The sequence below is a fragment of the Haliotis rubra genome, unplaced genomic scaffold (assembly GCF_003918875.1).
Source record: "Haliotis rubra isolate DU_JTF1 unplaced genomic scaffold, ASM391887v1 Scf309, whole genome shotgun sequence".
In the NCBI taxonomy this organism is placed as follows: Eukaryota; Metazoa; Mollusca; class Gastropoda; order Lepetellida; family Haliotidae; genus Haliotis; species Haliotis rubra.
Window position 1 is genome coordinate 450,463 of NW_025766979.1, and position 25,172 is coordinate 475,634.

At 39.5% G+C, this 25,172-nt stretch overlaps 1 protein-coding gene across 1 annotated transcript; it reads right to left on the reverse strand.

The window, feature by feature from the left end:
- Positions 1-323: 323 nt before the first annotated feature.
- Positions 324-23,628, reverse strand: LOC124283043 (ABC-type oligopeptide transporter ABCB9-like). Its single transcript, XM_046719059.1, is given in 16 exon segments — positions 324-2,618; positions 3,866-3,972; positions 4,432-4,621; positions 5,219-5,368; positions 5,370-5,393; positions 5,660-5,710; positions 5,712-5,849; positions 9,959-10,087; positions 10,957-11,154; positions 12,391-12,500; positions 13,589-13,684; positions 14,285-14,415; positions 15,908-16,022; positions 21,358-21,429; positions 21,432-22,016; positions 23,525-23,628. Coding segments are annotated over 15 exon segments (2,427 nt in total). The 5' UTR covers positions 21,997-22,016; positions 23,525-23,628; the 3' UTR covers positions 324-2,267.
- Between the last annotated feature and the right edge of the window lie 1,544 nt (positions 23,629-25,172).

The following is a 25,172-nucleotide window of genomic DNA, read 5'->3' on the forward strand; positions in this document are numbered from 1 at the left end:
TCAACAAGGGAGTAATGTAAGTTATATATCTACGTGTTCCACTATATCCACAGTCACCATGGCAACACCAGGCCCCATCTAGTGATGAATATGTCAAATATAACAAATATTAGCTTCAAGGTCTTGCATGATGATGTTCATAGCGACAGTAGGGTACAAGGGTGTAATGTAAGTTGTATATCTCATTGTTCCACCCCGTATCAACAAGGGAGTAATGTAAGTTGTATATCTACGTGTTCCACTATAATGTTCATAGCGACAGTAGCATCAACAAGGGAGTATCCACCCTTACAGTAGGGTATCAACAAGGGAGTAATGGGAGTAATGTAAGTTGTATATCTACGTGTTCCACTATACCCACAATCACCATGGCAACACCGGGCACCATCTAGCGATGAATATGTCAAATATAACAAATATTAGCTTCAAGGTCTTGCATGATGCAGAAATGCACATAGCTGTATAGAATGGATGCATTAAAACATAAACATTGTAACTAAAGGAATGTAAAATATATCTATAGTAAACATTTTTATACAAAGAAACGAAAAGGTCTTGTAATGACATTAATATCAAATCTAACAGTAAACGACATGACCTCACTACAGACAGCCTTGAAATGTATTACTGTGGTCCCCTAGTTGTAAAGGGCAATGTGAAACTTGTCCCGTTAACACTGCCTGAGCCTTGGCATATAAACAACACGTACACATGTTGAGGACGTGACGTAAACTGAAAGACAATGGCAATTCTGAGAACCTGGAGTATAAAACCATTTATCACCTCCACAGAATCCATGGTGAGTGTTGATTGCACTTCATGGACACATAGTGGATAATATCTGGACATTGGCATCAGATTACAAGTTGTTGCTATTCTTGAAACAATCAGTGAAAGTCAATACGCTGTTCTGAAGTATGGTGTCTGTAAAAAGTAATTTCTTTAAATTTGAACAGGTTGACAAGTTTGCAAGTTTCCCATCTTGCAACATACTTAAGAGGGTTTTTTGGTTGAAATTATGATAGTGCTACTCTGAAAATGAATAACTTCTTTGTCTTAACTGCAAGAAAATACAAGAAATATTTACCAGGTGATAACATCTGTAGAAGGGAGTGTAGGGGTTATTACAAGTTAAGCTATATTTTGATATTAATGTACAGTGGAAGCCGTCTAAACCGGCATTCATTGGGACCGGCAAAGAATGCCGGTATAGTGGGCGTGACGGTTTAGAGAACTTTTCAACCTGAGAATGATCTTCTGTTGCCGTAAAATACGACTGAAGAACTTGTTGATAGTCATCATATTCTTCATTCATCAATAAAGATAACATCCGGTACAGCACGGAAAAACAAACCAGTCTCATCGCAGTTAAAGACATCTTCAGGCGTACATCCGTCAATCAAAGTCGGGAGGCGGACATAAAGTTGTCAACATCACTCTGATCTAGTGTGTCACGTCACTCACCAATTTACCTCACCTACTTAGGCCTAATTCTTATCCATACTCCTTTATCAGGCAACATAAATGAGCTTAACGCCCATGATAATCCATTGTGTTGTTAATACACAGGAGAGTCGAGATACCGGATGCCGGTTTAGAGAGCGTTAATTACTGTACAAACAGTCAATTGGGCGGTCTTTGTTGTGCCGAAAACGGAAGAGACTGACACCGGATTAGAGGGCGTGCAAATGATCATAAATTAATTAGCTTCTGCCGGGACAAAATTTTAGTGCCGATATTGAGAGTATGCCGGATTGGAGGGCTGCCGGTTTAGAGGGCTTCCACTGTATTAGTACAGAGATTTGTGAAAATCACTGTGAGGCTGTGTCAATGTTTGACAAATTAACTTTCTCTGACTTCAAAATTTTAACTGTTCCATAAACTGATTCCAAAACAATTGTGTGCTAAATTGGGATCTATTCCCAAGAGACAGCATCTCTTTGTTGATGTAAACAGCTCACTGCTGTTGCTGCTGATTGACAAGTTGCAACAAATCCCTGATTGCCGATTCAGAGTCAAGCAGTAATCCCTTATTTACTCTGATTGCAAGGAGGCCTGATAAAACAAATAACTCTCCACTTCTGAGTCAATCCCGAGGTCCTAGATTTCAAAACCTGACCATTGTTTTCACAATGGTTCATGTGAACACTCTTGTCTGAAATGACCTTGAATTCTTCATCCTCTTCAGAGTCAACTGAAGCCCTTCACTGGTCCCTCATAATCCCAGCTCAACTGGTAAAACTGACGTCTGCTACACAGGCCAGGGGTCAGAGAGTTGAGCCAACATGGAATGAGGCACAGGGTGGTGTGCTGCTACACGATCGGAAGTCCGGGGACACCGACCCTGCATGGACGGACGCACGTGACGTCACAGTTCGTGGTGAGGAATGGCAAGGAGTCTCATTTCTAGAAGGCATCTCATCAAATCCGAGCATCTGCCGCTTGACAAGGTTGGAGTACATGCCTCCATTAGCAAGGAGCTCCGTGTGAGTTCCTTGCTCCACAATGGTGCCTTTGTTGATCACGACGATGCGGTGAGCTCGCTCTACTGTGCTGAGTCGGTGAGCGATGATCAACACAGTCCGGCCTTTCACGTTACTGTACAATGCTTGTTGGACCTGGAGGAGAAAAGTACAAACAACTCAGCCATAGAGACACATATCGACACATATCGACACATGTAGACACATAAAGACATATACATACCTACAGACACATACAGAAACACAGAGACACATACAGACACATATAGACACATGTAGACACATAAAAGCTCATACAGACCTACAGACAGACTTATACAGACACATATAGACGATACATATGAAGACACATACAGACTCAGGCGGACATATAAACATCACATGCACACAAAACTATGGTTACATAAGCAGTCTGTGAAGAAAACATCACATATACTAATATTCTGTTCTGACTGACCAAAGCCAAATCATCAGCTAACATTCATAAAGTAATAGCTAAAACAAGTCTGTATATAACCAGACAATATCATTATGAACAAAGAGTGTTCAACATGTGACACTAGAATGTTACCCTTATCAAAGAATGTTAACCTTATCAAAGAATTTTACCCTTATCAAAGAATGTTACCCTTATCAAAGAATGTTACCCTTATCAAAGCATGTTACCCTTATCAAAGCATGTTACCCTTATCAAAGAAAATCAAAGCATGTTACCCTTATCAAAGAATGTTACCCTTATCAAAGCATGTTACCCTTATCAAAGCATGTTACCCTTATCAAAGCATGTTACCCTTATCAAAGCATGTTACCCTTATCAAAGTATGTTACCCTTATCAAAGCATGTTACCCTTATTAAAAAATGTTACCCTTATCAAAGCATGTTACCCTTATTTAAGAATGTTACCCTTATCAAAGATCAAAGAATGTTACCCTATCTAAGAATGTTAACCTTATCAAAGAATTTTACCCTTATTATAGAATGTTACCCTTATCAAAGAATGTTACCCTTATCAAAGAATGTTACCCTTATCAAAGAATGTTACCCTTATCAAAGCATGTTACCCTTATCAAAGCATGTTACCCTTATCAAAGCATGTTACCCTTATCAAAGAATGTTACCCTTATCAAAGCATGTTACCCTTATCAAAGCATGTTACCCTTATCAAAGAATGTTACCCTTATCAAAGCATGTTACCCTTATCAAAGCATGTTACCCTTATCAAAGCATGTTACCCTTATCAAAGAATGTTACCCTTATCAAAGCATGTTACCCTTATTAAAGCATGTTACCCTTATTAAAGAATGTTACCCTTATCAAAGCATGTTACCCTTATTTAAGAATGTTACCCTTATCAAATATTGTACAGATGCTCATCCCTTACCACATGTTCTGACTCCGAGTCCAGAGCGCTCGTTGCCTCATCCAGCAGCAGAACCACAGGGTTCCGGATCAGAGCCCGTGCTATAGCAATCCGCTGCTTCTGTCCCCCTGCACAACAAACATGGTTGAAACACTTGTCAGAGCTTAATATGAAAGAAAAACTTCTAAACTTTAGGATATGTATCAAAAGATTTTGAATGTGTTAACAAACAAGCAGGTAATGAACCCCAACCATGAGAGGAACTCAGAAAAAGGTCAACTGATACTGAGTCTAGAAATATTGTGTTCGGTGGTGACTAACATGATCAGGTGGTCAGGCACACTAATTTGGTTGACACATGTCATTGTATCCTAATTGTGTAGGTCAACAATCATGATGGATTGTCTGTTCCAGATTTGATTATTTACATACTGTTACCCTTAAACAAAATGATTGGTCCAAGACATGATACTAATTACTCTCATTCTAATGTTGATAAGGCTGTTATTCCCTGATCTGAATGTTTCACCTTCCACCCTCAGAATGCATACTGTCTTTTGTCGCTTCGCTTGAGTAACTTCCCCTACCTGAGAGTTGCGTCCCCTTCTCTCCAGACTGTGTATCATACTTCTCTGCCATCTCCATGATGAACTGATGAGCGTTGGCCATGACAGCGGCGTGTTCCACCTCCTCCTTCGTACAGTCGTCCAGCCCATAGCCGATGTTCTCCCGGATACTTCGAGCATACAGCACTGGTTCCTGACCCACAAGGGAAACCTGCAGCCACCAAACATGCAGAGTTACTCCCCCTTACTGAGAGTTGTGCCCCCTTCCCTTTAGTCTGATTACCATACACATAATCATCATCAGTCACAATCAGCCTAATAAGTTACTCCCCTTCCCTCAAAATTTTGTTGCCCTCTCGTCTATCTGTGGACAAAGCTGGTATTTACCAAAAACAGTGAAAACCCTATGAATACACAAAGCCACTTAGACTGTGGTCAAATGTAACATATATTATATTTGGGATTACAATTTTTTTAACAAAGAAGAGATTCAAGTGCTTTTTGGGTTCAGTCCGATCAGGTGGCTGAGTGGGTTAGATTGCCGACTTTGTGCATAGTTTGTGTTTAAATCCTGGATGGGACTCAATCCCCAAAAGTACTATAATATAAATTTTACTGAGGAAGTGTAATGCCACATATAACAGATGTTACAGTGAAAATCCAGTATGACTCTCAGAGGTTGACAGTTTTGATAAACATCAACAGAGTTTTGACACACTATAAACCAGATCCTAAATTGTGCTCCTGGGGACTTTTGACTTGGAATTTGACTATGAGAATAAATAGTAAAACATCTCGAGTCCTTCACCTTTCTGTGCAGGTACTTGTGATCATACTGGTGTATTGGCACGTTGTCCAGGAGGACGTCCCCGGTGCTTGTCTCGTAGAAGTGTTCCAGTAGGTTGACACAGGAGCTCTTGCCGCCTCCACTCGGACCAACCAGGGCCACCACCTCCCCCCGGGTGCACGCTGAACGACACATTCTGAACAAAAACACCGATAATTCCATACAGCACCTGTCAATCAAGATTACAATGGGCCAGAAACTGGAGGGTACCACAGAAGGGACTTTTATGAACATTTCGGAAATTATTTTAAACTAAAACAATATTTTGGGGTAAAAATGCCAATTGCTGCCATCAGTTTTTACCAAAACTATTACAAATAGTATGAATAACATATTCAATTGAATATCAAATGGTCATTGCGTTACTTGTTTCTGTCAGTATACAAAGACAGCGCCACCTACCTTCAACACCAGGGTGTCGGGGCGGGATGGGTAGGAGAAGCTGACATTTCGGGAACTCAAGATGACCTTCCAACTTGTCTGGAGCATAACTTCCTGTGTTAGTGATCACCGGCTTCCTGTCCATGTACTCGAACACTTTCTCCGAGGCCCCTATAGCCTGCATCAGGCCAGTGTACACGGAGCCAATACTCTAGAACAGACATATGAAGATCCAGGTTAGAATTGGTTTTCAGCAACCCATTCTTAATATATGTTTCGTTTGGATTGTCTGGTCCAGACTCAATTATTTTTAGACCACTGTCATACAGCAGGAATACTGCTGCTTGTGGCATTAAACAACACACAAACAAATAAAATACTCTAGAACAAAGATCAACTGGGGACATTCACATCAGTGAATGGATACCCCTGGCTCTACATGACACAAGACTCACGCCCCCAAATACCATACACGCACTGTCTAATTGTTATGTGGCACTGTTGTACACTGTGCTAGGTCATGTCCCATTAGTCCTAGGTCACTAGTCATACCATTAAAACCCAGGCATATACTCCCACTAGTCATACAGCAAATGGGGGTTTAATTTTAAAAACCCAGGCATATACCCTTTGTGCAAAATGGACTAGCCTGCTAATTAGAGAGCTTGAGGTTAGTTGAATCTCTAACACTGAGATTGCCACAGTCTTTGGTAATGAGTGAGTGAGTGAGTTAAGATTTTAAGTCACATCGGCAGTATTTCAGCCATATCGTGAATATATCAAGTTATATATTAATAATAATTATAAGTAAAGTATAAAACCCTGCCAACAAAGGACAGTAAAACAACTAGAATATCACAGATGTAAATGTAATAATAAAATCTAAAACATTTTAACTATACATGACAATACAACATAACAAACAGGCTATAGATTGCCAACAACTAGGGTCTTTGGTAATGAAAATACATACAGGAATGTTATTAAAGTAAATTGCATTGAAGTTATATGAATATAATACACCACAGCCGTTGGTTGGTAATCAAAACATTTAAATCAATGTAAAACTTTCTAAGTTTGATTCAATTTACTCAATCTTATAAAAAATATATAAACTAATGCATAAAAGTTCCATGTTATAGACTCTAGCATATCTTCAGTCAACCTGTATTCTGTACTGAAGAGGCCACAGGCATGTAGTACATAAAACATACATATATGTATATTCGCCCAAGTAGTAACTTTTACATTGTTTCAAATATTATTATTTTTCTTTCTTTGTAATGTTGCATATCACTCTTGTTATCATGGCAGGATTGATTGACGTGGAATGCATACTATGTTCAAGATCAGATTATGTATGTATACCATGCTGAAGACAGATTATTAAAGTGCACTGATGTGACGCTGTATTTCTGTTTCTTGCATCATTCCACTATATTTTTACAAAGGTACTAAAAAAGTAGTTGTTGGTGCAGTCAACCATACCATATGTTGTTTTAACCTGTATGACTAGTGGGACGTATGACTAATAATAACAAGTGTTTGCCACTGATATGGCAATGTCCCCGCCGCTAAAGAATGGAATATCTATATTTACTACTTTTTATTTTTCGGTCACATACAAGATGCCTGAAATGACTGGTGTCTGCATAATCACCCAATGTAGGCAATGTTTTATGAGATATTGCCTTTAAAAAGCGGTCAAAATATCGTGGTGACACCTTCATAAGAGTTTGAAAAGTGTTCAAACTGTTGTGGTGACCTTGAAAATAAGCTCAAGGTCACCTAAATAAAATGGTGTCTGTGAAATCCCCTAATGTAGGCTGTCACCAAATTTGAAGGCATTGGGTACAACAGTCCATGAGATATCACATTAACAACAGTTTGAAAAGTGGTCAGTGGGGTGGTGACCTTGAAAATAAGGTCAAGGTCACACAAATAGACTGGTGTCTGTGTAATCCCCTAATGTAGGCTGTCACCAAATTTGAAGACATTGGGTACAACAGTGCATGAGATATCACGCTAACAAGAGTTTGAAAAGTGTTCAAAGTGACATGGTGACCTTGAAAATAAGGTCAAGGTCACCCAAATCGACTGGTGTCCGAGTAATCCTCTAATGTAGGCTGTCACCAAATTTCAAGACATTGCGTACAACAGTTAATGAGATATCACGTTAACAAGAGTTTGAAAAGTGGTCAATGTGTCGTGGTGACCTTGAAAATAAGGTCAAGGTCACCCAAATCGACTGGTGTCTGCGTAATCACCCAATGTAGGCTGTCACCAAATTTGAAGACATTGGGTACAACATTTCATGAGATATCGCGAAACAAGAATTGGGACGTACGTACGGACGCCGCTGAAAACATAGTCTTCCGTTCCACGTTGCGGCCGGGGACAATAATAATAATAATGGCACTTATATTGCGCTATATCCACGCCATGAAGGTATGCTCAAAGCGCATTGCCTCAAATGATGGAAACAGAGGCAGTTGAGTTCTACACAATGGTATGAGTTATGTATCTTTTAGGTATAGTGCTTGAAAAGGTGGGTTTTAAAAGATTCTAGAGATGGAATCAACTTCAGTGATTCGGGTAGAGAGTTCCACAGAGTAGCGGCTGAGACAGAGAAGGATCTAGAGCCGAAAGTTTTAAGTTTGGTGACAGGCACCCAAAGGAGCTGTTGTTGACTAGAGCGCCGAGTTCTTGAAGGGAGGTATGGGACAGTCAGATCACTCAGATAGGCAGGTCCAGTACCAGAGGATGGTGTTGACTGTTACTATCAACATCATAACATCCATTTCAACTTAACACGGGAACATTGTGTTCTTCCAATCCTCCAAGAATGTATTTCCCAGGTTGTGCATACTGAGAACCTATATGAATAAGATCAGAGACCATCTATTATATGGTCTCTGATAAAATAAATACTGATCACTCATTCTGTGGAACAAGCATTGGAATGGAATACAACAGCAGATGGTGGCGCAGGTTAATTGTAGTGGTGATGGCAGCAAAGGATTGAAGCACTAGAAAATGTCGAGTGCTGCTGAATGCAGACTAAAACAGGAAGTGTGATTAGAGTTACTTCCCTTGCAAGCATAAATGTTTAAGGTTTTCATGTGAGAGTTCTAATAGGCTGGTGGTACCTGCTGTGATCGAGGGTCATACAAGGCTTTGTTGTTACCTGACATGCTTCTAATCCACTTGAAAATCCTAGATGCCTATCTGAAAACACCAAACTACTCCAGCTTCCACAGACATTCAATAGTAGAGACAAGCACGGTTCAAGGAATTCAAGAGGGAATTCTTAAGTGCTCTGACATATGTTAAAGTGTCTGTTTCATATTGCTACTGGGACTTATTTGACTCATTGTGTGGCCTTTTTCATTTTAAACTCAAACATTAGTGTTTGAATAAGTCTAATCTTGTATTGCCATTTACTGATATTGGTGGTGGGTTTAAGCTCATCATACCAAAGACTCGGGTTCGATTCCCCACATTGGTACAATGTGTGAAGCCCATTTCTGTGATATTGGTGGAATATTGCTAAAAGCGGCATGTAATACTCACTCACTCACTCTAACCTCTGGACTTGAATCTGCAATTTATTGACTGCTTAACAATAAATACCACAATACAGTCAAACACTGTTGTATTAAACTTTAATGTGTTGAACTTTCAGATGTTTTGAAATATAACCTTAGTCTCTGCATATTTCCTATTAATCATCCTTTTATGGCTGTCATATAACTCAAAGTATTTTCTATGTCCCTTCTACTTTCACACAATAGTGTTTTACTGTACACAGACTATCTCGTTGAACATTATACACTGACTGTACACCTAAACAGGATGAGGAGTTGTTGTTTTAACACTGTGCACTAGTACAGACTGTAGTTTTGACTGTGGAAGTTGACACTGACTGTACACTGACTGAACATTATACACTGACCGCACACTGACTGTACAGACTGTACACTGACTGTACATTGACTACAGACTGTACACTGACAGACTGTACACTATACACAGACTGTACACAGACTGTACTGACTGTACACAGACTGTACACTATACACAGACTGTACACTGACATTACATTGACTGTACACTATACACAGACTGTACACTGACTGTACACTATTACAGCTGTACACTGACTGTACACTGACTGTACACTGACTGTACATACACAGACTGTACACTGACTGTACACTATGAACATTGACTGTACACTGACTGTACACTATACACAGACTGTACATTTGACTGTACACTAACTGTACACTGACTGTACATTGACTCTGCGTGACTCACCTCCAGACACTGCCCCAGCTCTATCTGGTAGAGGATGAAAGACACCAGGTTGCCACCAGTGATCTTGTTGGCAATCACAAGATGGCCGCCATAATACAGCACCGCAACAGTGAGAGCCAAGTCAAACAACTGGGAAGAAAACATCTCGTTAAGTGACACATTTACTGGCAAACAAGGATAAGGTTTGTGAAAGGTAGAGCAGATGTAGGCTAGTGCATGTGCATTACATGACGATGAAATTGATTGATAGACTCTCACGTCCGGTGTAGCAATCAATTATATCACTACGAAGTTGATAAAGTTGGAAATAACCTGGGTCCCCTTATGTTAACAATCAGCGAAGTTTGATGGGTGGCACTCATTTTATTTATCACCAAAAATCACTCTTCAATTGTAAGGTCAGGGATCATCTCTATCACTTGTTTGCCATTAGACTTGCAAGTAGTGGTAAGTCATCAGCTATGATGAAAATATTAGATGATTTTCAACATTTACAGTTACTTCTAGTATTGAAATTCACAGAGCGATTAAATAGGGTGTTAATCACCAATTTTTCTGTATTAACTTAACTGTCGGGGTTATCATTATATCAGAGACTACAAGAGAGAATGATTTTCCAAAAAAGGTTTGTGTATTTTTAGAGGTTAAAAAAAAAAAAAAAAAAAAAAAAAAAAGTACATTATTCTTTCCTCAATTTCGTATCCTAAGACTACTTAGATCTGATCCTGTGAAGGTACGGGTTAGAATGTACCTTCAGGAACACATGCTTGTCGTAAGAGGCGACTAACGGGATCAGGTGGTCAGGCTCACTGGCTTGGTTGACACATGTCATCGGTTCCCAATTGCGCAGATCACTGCTCATGCTGTTGATCACTCGATGGTCTGGTCCAGACTCGATTATTTACAGACTGCCGCCATATAGCTGGAATATTCCTGAGTGCAGCGTAAAACTCAACTCACTCACTCACTCAGATCTGATGGACTTCTGTCTGTATTACCTGGTTAGACCACAGGAAGCCTGCATACACTACAGCCTGCTTCTTGTACAGCTTGTAGGTGTCTACCATTGACAGCTTGTATCTCGACACCTCGCTCTGTTCATTGGCGAAACTGCGGACCGTTCTGAGTGATGAACAGGCTTCCTCTGCCACCTCATTGGCTTTGGCTAGACTGTCTTGGACCTTCTTCGCCAGCGCCTGTTGGGGAGGAAAACCAGGGTGTCTAGATTAACATGAAGTGTCAGGATTAACACTAGTGTCAAGATTAACATTAGGTGTCAAGATTATACAAAATTATTTTTTAAATCTGTAAACCTTATATTACAAAACGTGTTGCCTATTTATCATATCTCAGGAAAGAAATTCTGAAAAATTCTTCTTAATCTTTTCCCACGCTTCCCACAATCTGCCAAATACATCAGCTGGCCACCAGTAACAGAAGAGACCTCCTGAAACGGTCTGTACCTAAGTACCCTATATTTAGATAAGCCGATCTCATAGATAACCCTTAACTTGAACCTTAAAATCAGATTCAAAATGGTATGTTATGTTCATAAGCCGACCACCCACGATGGGGCCCTAATCACGGCCAACTCAGACCACAAGACAACTAGCAGTTACCAATAATTATAACTTGGGTCCACATTATTCACAGGAATCAGAATCATTGCATCTACTCATGCCATGCAGTGTAGTTGACAGAAAATGGATACCTATGTATTTTGTTTCACTAAAAGTTATATTTATTGTAGATGGACGATCACATGTCAACAATCTGTTTTCACAGTGGAAATATCGAGACCTCGCCAAAACCACATCGGTGACAGGTGAAATTGTTCCATGCATAAATCTATCAACAATACACCAAAGTGCTGCCGCATAACTTTAGTTATTATAATAAATGTTTACATTTATAGAGCAAAATCTGTAAATAAAATTACACAATTCTAGAATATATTTCTCTTGGTAAAATAACAGTTTTAGATATTATATTTTACTGATCACTGCGTCAGAATTCATTCCTGCTATATTATTGGGTATGTTTAAACTAAATCACTGGTAGATTGCCAGGAAACGTGTGCACAGCTGATTGTGCCATATGCACAACCTTGATTGCTGCCATTAGGCAGAAAGGCAATTGCCTACACATAATTTTGTAATTGCCATCTAAACTTTTTGCCTACACATAATAATTGGCTCAGATACGCCCCTGATTGCTATTTCCGGCTCTATATACGAGGTAGTCAATAAATATCCTGTAACGCTGCTTGCCTGTATAGCTGTAAAAGTATTATACATCTTTCATCTTGCCTTCCACAAATGACCCCAAAAATCAGCAAAATAGGAAAATAATTCTGCTGGGCTGCAATACCGACACCCTGTAACATTGCTCACGTCCAACATTCACTAAAGAACCTGTATTGCTATAGTTACCTTGTAGTAGTCACCATACACGTGTGCAACGCCGATGACGATGGGGAGACCGGTGAACGTGACGAGACTCATCCTCCATGACAGCTTGATCATGAAGAACACTGTCCCACCTGCCATGGAAACAGTTACCATGGTTACACATATTTTGTCGTGGATAGTGCTGATACATTAGATGGGTAGAGTTAGTGAATGAGAGATTATTATTTTTTTTTTATTATAGGATATTTATATAGCGCACATATCCACGCACTAGTGCATGCTCAAGGCGCTGGTATTTTTTCCCTCGATCATTGGATGTCAATCTCAACGGCACATCGCATTATCAATCTCAACTCCCTGGGGAGTATACAACTCTTGCAGCCAGTAGGCACACCGAGTTATTGTGGCTTTCCCATCCTAACGAGGTACCCATTCACAGCTGGGTGGACTGGGACACATAGTCACAGTACTTTGTCCATGTTCACTGCACGCTGCTGTACAAGCAACCAGGGTGTTTGCACGCATTCATGTGGCTACCATCTGGTCAAATACCAACGGATTCGTGAGGTTCATTTTAAGTGCACAGGGTTGTGTACTGTACACTAGGGGTTCTGCAACACTGAAAGAGTTACCAAAGTTGACTCCATATTTTATCGTGGTCAGTGGTGGGCTCGATTAGACACCTCAACCTTAGTGGATCACTAGCCTGGCGTGAGCCAGGTTGCCCAGAGCCTGGAGATGGTGTGGGTTGTTTATGAGTGATTGAGTGAGTGGTTAAGTGGTGAGTGGAGGGAGTTGAGTGGGTTTGAGTGTGGTGAGTGATTGGTGAGTGAGTGGGTGGTGTGTGAGTGAGAGTGAGTGAGTCAAGGTGGTGAGTGAGTGAGTGAGTGAGTGAGTGAGTGAGTGAATTTATTTTTTGCCACACTCAGCATTTCAACTATATGGCAGCGGTCTGTAAATAATCGAGTTTGGACCAGACTATCCAGTGATCAACAGCATGAGCATTGATCTACGCATGTGTCAACCAAGCCAGCGAGCCTGCCCACCTGATCCCGTTAGTCGCCTCTTACGACAAGCATGGGTTACTGAAGACCAATTCTAACCCGGATCTTCACGGGTTGAGTGAGCCGGTGAGCTAATGAGTGAGTGAGTGAGTCAGAGAGTCAGCAAGTGAGCCAGAGGGGCTTTATGTGTGTGTGTCTGTATGAGTGAGGCTTACATGCTGTGATGAGGCTTCTGAGAAAGATGTTGACGTTGAGTGTGATGGCATCACTTGTTGTCGTCGTGTCCGATGTCAGCCGCGATGTGATGTCACCTGAAACACCAGCGTTAACATCTTGGTCAGCAACACCTCCATATCTTAATGAAATCAAACAGCACAAGTATTTACACAATATATCAGCAAGTGAGCTGAGTTATACAAAGTGTCAGTTACATCACAACATATACTGAGAGAAACAAATAAAGGATCACAGGAAAATTCAAGCGTTACTTTAATATTTTCCAGTTTCCATCACCAGTTTTTAATAGCGCTGTGGGAGGAAATCTGAGAATAAATAAAGGAACACTGCCATGAAGTGGTGTTCCCTTATTTGTTTCCCTCAGTATATCTACTTTGTGGGGCAGGAAAGACTGAAATGAAGTCTTTTGGTGTGTTGGTGAATGTGTATATTCCCCCCTCCCTAAAAAAAAAAGACCAAACCAACATAAACTAGGTACCTCGACATGAACCCGACATTTAGTATGTGAGATTTCAAGACAGATTTGTGTATTTCATGTCACATGGTGATTAATCAATTATTTACAGAATGCCACCATATAGCTGGAATATTGCTGAATGTGCCATTAAACAAACAAACAAACAAGATTAATGACCTGTAGTTTCCCTTGTTATCAGTATCTGACTTCATCTCACCTGTTTTGACGGTGTCGAAGAAGCCAACTTCCTGGGTCATGATGGAGGAGAACAGGACGTTCCTGATGCGGATGTTGAGTCTCTGCAACGCCAGGAACAGGCAGCCTCCTCTTACACCCGTTGCTATGGCACTAATGGAAAAGTTCTGTTACTATGGCTACACGGTATGGGGAGTGTAATGGCATAGATAATCCATCATGTTACCATGGTTATATTGTATGGAGACAATGTAGATACAGAGGAAACTGTCTTAAAGACCGCTTAACTAAACAGACCTGATAAGTAAACACTATTTTTTGGTCCCGGCAAATTTCATAATTAATTATTACTATTAGAGTCCGGTTAACTCGGATAAGTAAACAATACTGCTTAACTAAACGTCTTCTCACGGTCCCTGGAAGTAAAGTACTTACCAAAAGAGACCGGATAACTAAATTAGCGATCACCACATAATCCGACATGAGGGGGCACATGTCAGTCTCCAGTTAAACAAACATCCTACTTACAGCTCGCTGGTGTCATGCAGTTGACAATACACTGACAACTGGAGGCAATCCCTGATAAGTTGTTCATTGTTTTATATAGCTTGCGAGTATCAGTGAGTAGACCAATTAGCAAATGTTACTCTGTTATTCTGCTGTATACATATACATGCATATGGTTGTCATTTGCAGGTTTTGATAAGTTTTGATAATTAAAATACCTGATAAGTAAACAATTTTGGCGAGTCCCTTGAAATTTTACATATCAGGCTTCCACTGTACTGCGGTCATCCTGCACATCTGTGGCTATGGTACTGAGGAAGCGGTACTGATACCATGGTTTAACAACAGACACTGCAGTCATCCTGCACATCTGTTGCTATGGTACTGAGGAAGCGGTATTGATACCATGGTTATACAACAACAGCACACACTGCAGTCATCCTGTCACCCTGCACATCTGTTGCTATGGTACTGAGGAAGCGGTACTGATACCATGGTTTTACAACAGACACTGCAGTCATCCTGCACATCTGTTGCTATGGTACTGAGGAAGCGGTACTGATACCATGGTTATACAACAGACACTGCAGTCATCCTGCACATCTGTTGCTATGGTACTGAGGAAGCGGTACTGATACCATGGTTATACAACAGACACTGCAGTCATCCTGCACATCTGTTGCTATGGTACTGAGGAAGCGGTATTGATACCATGGTTATACAACAGACACTGCAGTCATCCTGCAGTGACCTGTTGCTATGGTACTGAGAGAAATGGATCTGTTACCATGGTTATAGTACTTATACAACAGATAGAATGGTCATCCTGCACAACTCTTGCTGTGGTACTGAGAGAAACGTCTTGTTACTATGGTTATACAGACACAGCAGGGTGTTGCACACTTGTTGCTATAGCACCGAGATTAGTTCCTACCAATATAACACATGATGGACACACTACTGCTCCTCACTACCCTGTTTATCTTAAGTATATATCGCTATTCTAATCTGCTAACTGACCTAAAAACAATTTTATTGATCATTCCACATGCTAATTCATAGATCTTTGCCATAAATGCTTTACCTTTCATAAGTCCTTCTGAACTGAGGTAAAGCTTGACTTGTCTAATTAACTCACCTGCCGAGTGAAATTAAGGCCATGACGATGATTGCGTGAGTGAACTTTTCACGTGACTTCTCGATAGCGATTCCATCGATCACCAGACCCGTGTAGAATGGAATGAAGATATTGGCTGGAATGTATATACATCAATAGTAGTGTTGGGAATTGGTTGGACTCTAACAATTGATGATTGGTTCAATACCAATGACCAATCATTGAAAAAAATTGGTTAGCGTCATTTTTTAGATTTTCCTCTTCAGGTTGTAGTTACAGATACGTATAAAGAAAAAAACCATTTGGTTCTCGGTTGTTGTGTTTAGAAACTGCACAAATTACATTTGCAGATTTCACATCCAGTGTAAAATGATTCAGTTCCAGTGTAACATTAACTTCCCAGATACTTCAAGAAATATTCAGTCATGACTTTTCAGAAAGTGAAGTGAGTTTTCTTAGAAATAAACACGTTTTCAGGCCCTGACAACAGATATGTTCCATCATCAAGTATTTCAAACTCTATTACAGCGGTTCCAAAATCATTTGTGTTCGATTATGAGAAAATGTGATCGATTGCTTGGTCGTTTGGCCACTGCGACCAATCTTCGATTATTTCAATTAATCGGACCACCACTAATCAATAGTACAGCCCTCATATGTAAACTCATTATTCACTACAAAACAGAAGCAGTCCCATCCAAAAATGTCCTGAAAACCTAAAATGTCTTCAGCAGAAATATACAGCATGAACCAGTTTCAATTTCCCTCAACTGAATGTGTTAGTTTTTCCTGAAGTAAAACCACGTAAAACCTGGATGACGACTTGTCTCCTAAAATGTCAGTTTGAGCTTGTGGTTTGTAAAATAGCCTCAACAGGCATTAGGATGGGGTCATATTTACTATTCAATGCTAGTCATGTGTTCCTGTTTGGTAAAATCACACTGTGGAACAGTGAGTGAGTGAGTATGTTTTCATGCCGCTTTTAGCAATATTCCAGCAATATCACAGCGAGGGACAACAGAAATGGGCTTCACACATTATACCCATATGGGGAATCGAACCCGGGTCTTCAGCATGACAAGCAAACACTTAAACCACTCAGCTACCTCACCACCCCTTCTCCCTCAAGGGGTGACAGCTGAATTCACCTATCTGTCTGTATCAAACTTCAAGTCCTAATGTCTGAAGTAGTACAGTATGGTACTACCTTGACAGCAGTTGTCTAGCGCATTTCTGGTGTCCCCGCCGTGATGTTGCTGGAATATTGCCAAAAGCGCGTAAAACCAAAACTCAGTCAGTCAGTCAGTTGTCTAGCACAGGGCACAGATGGAAGATAATTCAAACAAAACACCCTGCAGCCATGACAAAAAACATATTCAATTACATATCAATAACACTGTCAATATGCTTCACTGTTTCCCATCTCCCACCTGTCATGAATTTTCATTCCGATGTGAAATAATAAAAAATGTAATTATCTCACCGTGGAAATTTATGCCCAGATGTGAAAAAATAACTTTTCCCCTTGCTCACTCATAAAAAACAAGATCAGTTTCATCAATCTTCATGCGCATCTATAAAAAAATTCTTTCTGAAGCAAAGTGACTTAATCTCACCACAAATTAATTTTTAAAGACTTTTACAAAGTGACCAAAATAATAAACTTTCATGCGTTCACTATAACACAAATAGCACCATTAGCAAAAACCACGTAATTTTATTACATTTGTTTTTAAAACAAGGCAGACCTTAATACCAAATGACCTTGACCTACATTGAGCTGCCAGAAAATTTCAAAATTCAAGACCATGCTTCAATTAACAAGATAAATACCATCTGCCTTAGGGTGAACATTCTAGAGGCATAATGAATATAGAATGAAGGGCCTAAGAACTAGTCACTGAAAAACATTTTTAACATCATGAATTAATATCAAGTATTCCCTGTTTTGACAAAATGGCTTCTTGTGACCTTGACTTTCATCAGATGTAACCAAGAATCATTTAAAAGAGATTAAGACCCTAGAAATTATGGATAAAGTCCAACTAAAATCATAAAAGCTCAAGATGTTGTGTACACAACCTCTATGAGACTTCAGACTGGATGCGTGAAGTTTCGGGTCACGTAGAATTGGTCTTCAGCAACCCAGACTCAATTATTTACAGACTGATGCCATATAGCTGGGATATTGCTGAGTGCAGCGTTAAACAACATCCAACCAAACCAATCAGACTGGGTGACCTTGACCTGTAAAGTCATCAGGTCATATGTCAGTGGTATATATGAAGGATATCAGGTATGATGTCTCCGACATCTGTCACACGCTGTTGTAGAAGCAACATGGGCTGCTTAATTATACATACAGTCAATAAAAGGATTCTGTTACCAACAAATATCAACACTACCAGAAAATGTCAGAAAATAATAAATCATTCATACAGATGAAACCTTACAACATGACATTTTGTCTTTATAACGTTAATACCTTTAACAACAATGAAATAATTTCATCAAATATTTTGGATCAAATATTTCAAAAAAATATTTTTGTACTGTGGAACTGCAAAAATGATACATAAAGAGATATTTAAAATGATAGGTTTCTTAAAAACAGTGTTAAAGTATCAATTTATATCTCAACAGAGAAGCGAAATTTCTTCAGAAAATATCACTGGATTATCAACTCATTTCTTGCAGATTACTCAGATTTGTTCATCACAGACCATGGCACCTAGTCAATTCAATGTTGTACAGAAAAGTCATAGTTGCAGCATCGCATACAGTTATGTACAGTGTCAAGTAAAATCTTTAGTGTAACATTCATAAATGTGAACAGCTCTCCACTTTAAAAAATAGGTCAAGAGATTAGGTACGCATGACTGACTGAGTTTTATGCCACTTTTAGCTGTAGGATTGGGTCACAATTCAATGCTAGTCATGTGTTCCTGTTTGATAAAATCACACTGTGGAACAGTGAGTGAGTGAGTATGTTTTCATGCCGCTTTTAGCAATATTCCAGCAATATCACAGCGGAGGACAACAGAAATGGGCTTCACACATTGTACACATGTGGGGAATCGAACCCGGGTCTTCAGCATGACAAGCAAACACTTAAACCACTCAGCTACCTCACCACCCCTTCTCCCTCAAGGGGTGACAGCTGAATTCACCTATCTGTCTGTATCAAACTTCAAGTCCTAATGTCTGAAGTAGTATAGTATGGTACTACCTTGACAACAGTTGTCTAGCGCAGGGCACAGATGGAAGATAATTCAAAACAAAACACCCTGCAGCCATGACAAAAACATACTCAATTATTTTTATAACACTGTCAATATGTTTCACTGTTTCCCATCTCCCACCTGTGATGAATTTTCATTCCGATGTGTAATAATAAAAAATGTAATTATCTCACCGTGGAAATTTATGCACAGATGTGAAAAAAATAAGTTTTCCCCTTGCTCACTCATAAAAAACAAGATCAGTTTCATCAATCTTCATGCGCATCTATAACAAAAATTCTTTCTGAAGCAAAGTGACTTAATCTCACCACAAATTAATTTTTAAAGACTTTTACAAAGTGACCAAAATAATAAACTTTCATGCATTCACTATTACACAAATAGCACCATTAGCAAAAACCACTTAATTTTATTACATTTGTTTGTAAAACAAGGCAGACCTTAATACCAAATGACCTTGACCTACATTGAGCTGCCAGAAAATTTCAAAATTCAAGACCATGCTTCAATTAACAAGATAAATACCATCTGCCTTAGGGTGAACATTCTAGAGGCATAATGAATATAGAATGAAGGGCCTAAGAACTAGTCATTGAAAAACATTTTTAACATCATGAATTAATATCAAGTATTCCCTGTTTTGACAAAATGGCTTCTTGTGACCTTGACTTTCATCAGATGTATCCAAGAATCATTTAAAAGAGATTAAGACCCTAGAAATTATGGATAAAGTCCAACTAAAATCATAAAAGCTCAAGATGTTGTGTACACAACCTCTATGAGACTTCAGACTGGATGCGTGAAGTTTCGGGTCACGTAGAATTGGTCTTCAGCAACCCAGACTCAATTATTTACAGACTGATGCCATATAGCTGGGATATTGCTGAGTGCAGCGTTAAACAACATCCAACCAAACTAATCAGACTGGGTGACCTTGACCTGTAAAATCATCAGGTAATATGTCAGCGGTATACATGTGTATGAAGGATATCAGGTATGATGTCTCTGACATCTGTCACACGCTGTTGCAGAAGCAAGTGGGGCTGCTTAATTATACATACAGTCAATAAAAGGATTCTGTTACCAAATAATATCAAACACTACCAGAATATGTCAGAAAATAATAAATCATTCATACAGATGAAACCTTACAACATGACATTTTGTCTTTATAACGTTAATGCCTTTAACAACAATGAAATAATTTCATCAAATATTTTGGATCAAATATTTCAAAAAAATATTTTTGTACTGTGGAACTGCAAAAATGATACATAAAGAGATATTTAAAATGATAGGTTTCTTAAAAACAGTGTTAAAGTATCAATGTATATCTCAACAGAGAAGCGAAATTTCTTCAGAAAATATCACTGGATTATCAACTCATTTCTTGCAGATTACTCAGATTTGTTCATCACAGACCATGGCACCTAGTCAATTCAATGTTGTACAGAAAAGTCATAGTTGCAGCATCGCATACAGTTATATACAGTGTCAAGTAAAAACTTTAGCGTAACATTCATAAATGTGAACAGCTCTCTAACTTTAAAAAATAGGTCAAGAGATTAGGTACACATGACTGACTGACTGAGTTTTATGCCACTTTTAGCTGTATTCCAGCAATATCACGGCAGGGGACACCAGAAATGGGCTTCACACATTGTACCCATGTGGGGAATTGAACCTGGGTCTTCAGAGTGGACGCTTTACCCACAAGGCTACCCCACAGCCCCAGGTACACATTAACACATAATAAGGTCAGAATACAAAGCTAATAAAGCTGCCATTTTCCTTCCTCTCTCCACACGATTTGGCTCCATAAGTTCATAATGTAACAAAACATATTGATCTGGTCTGATTTTTTTTAAAAACCCACCTCCTCCAAGAATCAAAGAATTCTTACAAGGAAAGAAAACTTGGCTCTGGATTTTTATTCAATATGAACTGTGTTCCTGTTTATGATGCTAGTTGTAAGGGAAACTAAAGAGATCGGGAAGTCAGGCTCACTGACTTGGTTGAGGCATGTCATTGTATCGCAAACACCTAGATTGATGCTCATGATGTTGATCACTGGACTGTCTGGTCCAGACTTGACTGCTGCTATAGAGCTGGAATATTGCTGAGTGCAGCATTAAACAACAAACAAATAAACTCAGTTTCTTAAAATTTCTTAAATTAAATATGAAATCTATATCAGTTTCTCAAATAAGAAATATCCCCAGTTCTTACCTATAGCTGCTAAGATGAGAAATGTGAACCCTGTACACAGCAGGAGCCAGTCAGGTCGCATGTACGAAAACAACGAAACACTTTGGCTTTGGATAATTTAACATTTTTCTCTTTGTCCTCATCCTTCGAATCATCCTTCACTTTAGCCTTTGAGTCATTAATCAAGGGCTCTCTCTCTTCATCATCCCCTAGCAAGTTTGGTTTATCACAGACTTTTGTACAACACAGAATACGCCATTGTATATAAAACAAGATGGCCGCCACAACGGCCCAGGCCAGCATTGCCCACATCCAGGGGTTGTGGAGGTTGCTGTTGCTGTCAGCGAGGGTGAGCAGTCGGATGACAGTCCACATACACATCGCCACACACAGAACTACGATGTATTTACTGACGTGTTTACTGCGAGACACTGCAGGGGACGGATTGTGTATAATCGCTGTGACCAGTCCTAAGATGAATGGGACCCGAATTAGAGTCAGTGCCCAGAGATCAAACATGGAACGGTTGATGTTGTAGTCGTAAGTCTCCACCAGGAAGTGATAACGGAAGTCTGTTCCATGGGAAAAGATGACTGTGGTGACGGCAAGGTCGGACAAAGAAAGAAACGCACAGATCGGAACAGTTATACATCTCCTCATGGCTGTTGTTGGACACAAGACTGAAATACAAAACAAACGAAAATTATTACATGTTCTGGGCTGGAATTGAGATATTCCTTGTACTGTGATCATCTCAAACGCCTAAATCTTGCCAAGACAATGATTTGAGTAAAGGTGAGGTGAGGTGAGGTGAGGTGTGAGGTGAGGTGAGGTGAAATTGGGTTTAACGCCGCGGTTTGAGAATATTTCGGCTCATATGGCGACGGGCATGCGTGTGTATGTGTATGTGCGTCTGCTTGTACTAGCCCAGACTTAAGCTGGTTTTATAGTGCTAGCCCACTGAGATACCATGCGCGCAGTGAAGCATGAATACCCCACTCAGACACATTATACTGACTCGAAGCCGACCAGTCCTTGTTGTACCCATTAATGCCGAGCGCCAGGCAGGGACCAACAAGTACCATATTTTAACGTCTTTTGGTTTGTGAGGGATCGAACCCGCGACCTTCTGCTCTCGGGCAGGCGCTCTAACCACTACACCACGGAGGCGGTCTTTGGGTGAGTGAGTGAACATGATACTATAGTGATTTGAGTGAGTGAATTCAGTTTTATGCTGCTTTTAGCAATATTATGGTGGGTGGACAGAAATTTCACTGGATTATCAAAATATCACTGGATTACTGCAGATTTGTTCTTGCAGAGTACTTGGCAATTCAATGTTGTGCAGAAAAATGATAGCTGCAGTACATCAGTAGTTATGTACAGTGTCAACTAAAAACTTTAGCATAACATTAATAAATCTGAACAGCTCTCTACTAGAAAAAAGGTCAAGAGAGTAGGTACACATGACTGACTAAGTATGTCCAAGATATTTTTATGGATTAAACTTCTCTTTTAAATTCCCTCCACGACGTTTGAGACCATTCCAGGTCCCTTCATCAGGTGATGAAGGGACCTGGAATGGTCTCAAACGCCGTGGAGAGAAATTAAAAAGAAGTTTAATCCATAAAAATATCTTGGACATCAATGTACAACTTCTAAATGCCACTGAAAGACATGACTGACTAAGTATGGTTTTATGTAGCTTTTAGCAATATTACATCAATATCACGGCGGGGGACACCAGAAATGGGCTTCACACATTGTACCGATGTGGGAAATCGAACCCAGGTCTTTAACGTGACGAACGCTTTAACCACTAGGCTACCCAACCGGCCCCCTATGGTGATTACAGTTACATCATGGCTTCTCAGATTAATCTCCTTGTGTTAGAGAAAAAGCAGTGAACTCATCATTTAAATTGCGATGGACTGACTGACTGAGTTTGGTTTTACGCCGCTTTTAGCAATATTCCAGCAATATCACGGCGGGGGACACCAGAAATGGGCTTCACACATTGTGCCCATGTGGGGATTCGAATCCGGGTCTTCGGAGTGAAGAGCCAACGCTTTAACCATTAGGCTACCCCACCGCCCCAAATTGCGATGGAACACTGTCACAAACAACAAAGAAGTCGTTATGCATGAAAACTGTCACATTGTATAGATCATTAGGAAAAAAGACTTACATGGTAATGGGACCAGTTTTTCAACAATCAGTGACACAAATGTCAAAGATGTTCAGTTCCATATGGAAATAGTTTCATCCATATATTGCCAGTGTATCCTGGAAAATAATATCATTCCCCTTGATATACAAAGGAACAATATTGCAAGGGAAACAAAATACACTGCAACATGAACATCATGATATGAGATTTTATATTACACTTGTTTCTTGTCAGTCGGATGATTTACAAAACTGGTGTTAATCTATCTCAGCCAAACCAAAGTCTCATTCTGCTGCACAAAATGGTAAATATTAGTATCATTAATAGCCTGAATGTAATGAGTGTTTGGTGGCAGCTGCGGAAAGATCCCAGTCTGTCATGGCTACAGATACACAGGTGATCAGTACCAGATTACGCAGAATACAGATGACGTGCCGATAACGTGCCAGTCTGATTGATCCAATTATTGCAGTGTGTTCAGTGGGCCAGTGGTCTGATAATTCATGCTGTCTACAGTTTTACAAATTTAATAAAAGGTACAATACATTAGTGGTTCTGCTTTGTTTAATACTCTAATGTCAGTATCTTTATTATGAACACAATGCAGAGTTCTACATTTATTAACCAGGAATATTATAGATTCGCAAATAATATCTATATTTCACTATATCTATATTTGTTAAACAGTCAGAATATTATTGATAACAGCTTTAATTACTGATTAGATTGGTTCCATTATCGGGCAGACATTTACATAGAAGCATAGTTATCATTCACAATTTCGGAGAATGTGCAGTGTGGGGAATTTTTCCTTGGGTTTATTGTTTTGTTTCAGTTTTGGTGTATTAAATGTTCAGACATAATTCTTTTGACTTTTCGTTTATTTTATAAATGGGGAATATGAACTGCCTCATTCCCAAACAGAATATTATTGATAACCGGTTTATTTTTAACACAATGTTTCAGGGTCACTATATGTATATTTATTACCAGAAATATTATTGATATGGATATCCAGAAATGGATATGCAGAAAACTAACCCAGTGCAAAACAAAACACCCAATCTCAACAGCTGTTTAATAAACTGATTTATAGCCTGACATACTACCACTGACCTCAATGTCATAAAATCAGAGATACACCTACATCTGCAGCCAATGGGCATCCTTTGGCAGGTCTTTACCACTGATTTGATATTTAATTTACAGCTGTGACTTTACTAATAGTGATATTTGAAGAAATACAGTGAAACGCTTCAACCACTTGGCTACTCCACCGCCCCACTTAAGTTTGTTTCAGCTGTTACACATCAGTGTCATGACTCATTGGCCAGCTGAGATTGCACAAGTGACATACATTTTTATGATATCCATGGTTCTGTAAAAACAGTAAATTTAGTTAGACAACAATGAAAAATTAATCAATGCGTTACCAGCTTATCCTTTGAAAAAAGTATGTTGTCTAACATAGATGCCAGGATATGGGTGTATTCTGTCTGCTAGGGGACCGTTCATAATTTATGGCTAGGGGGGTGATGATGATTTTTATGGAAAAGCATGTACAATGTGAATGACACACCCTAAAATTTATGTACAAAATAAGTGACCCCCCTGCATGTCATGTACAATATCAATGACACTCCCTTCTCTTTCCATAATTTCTAAG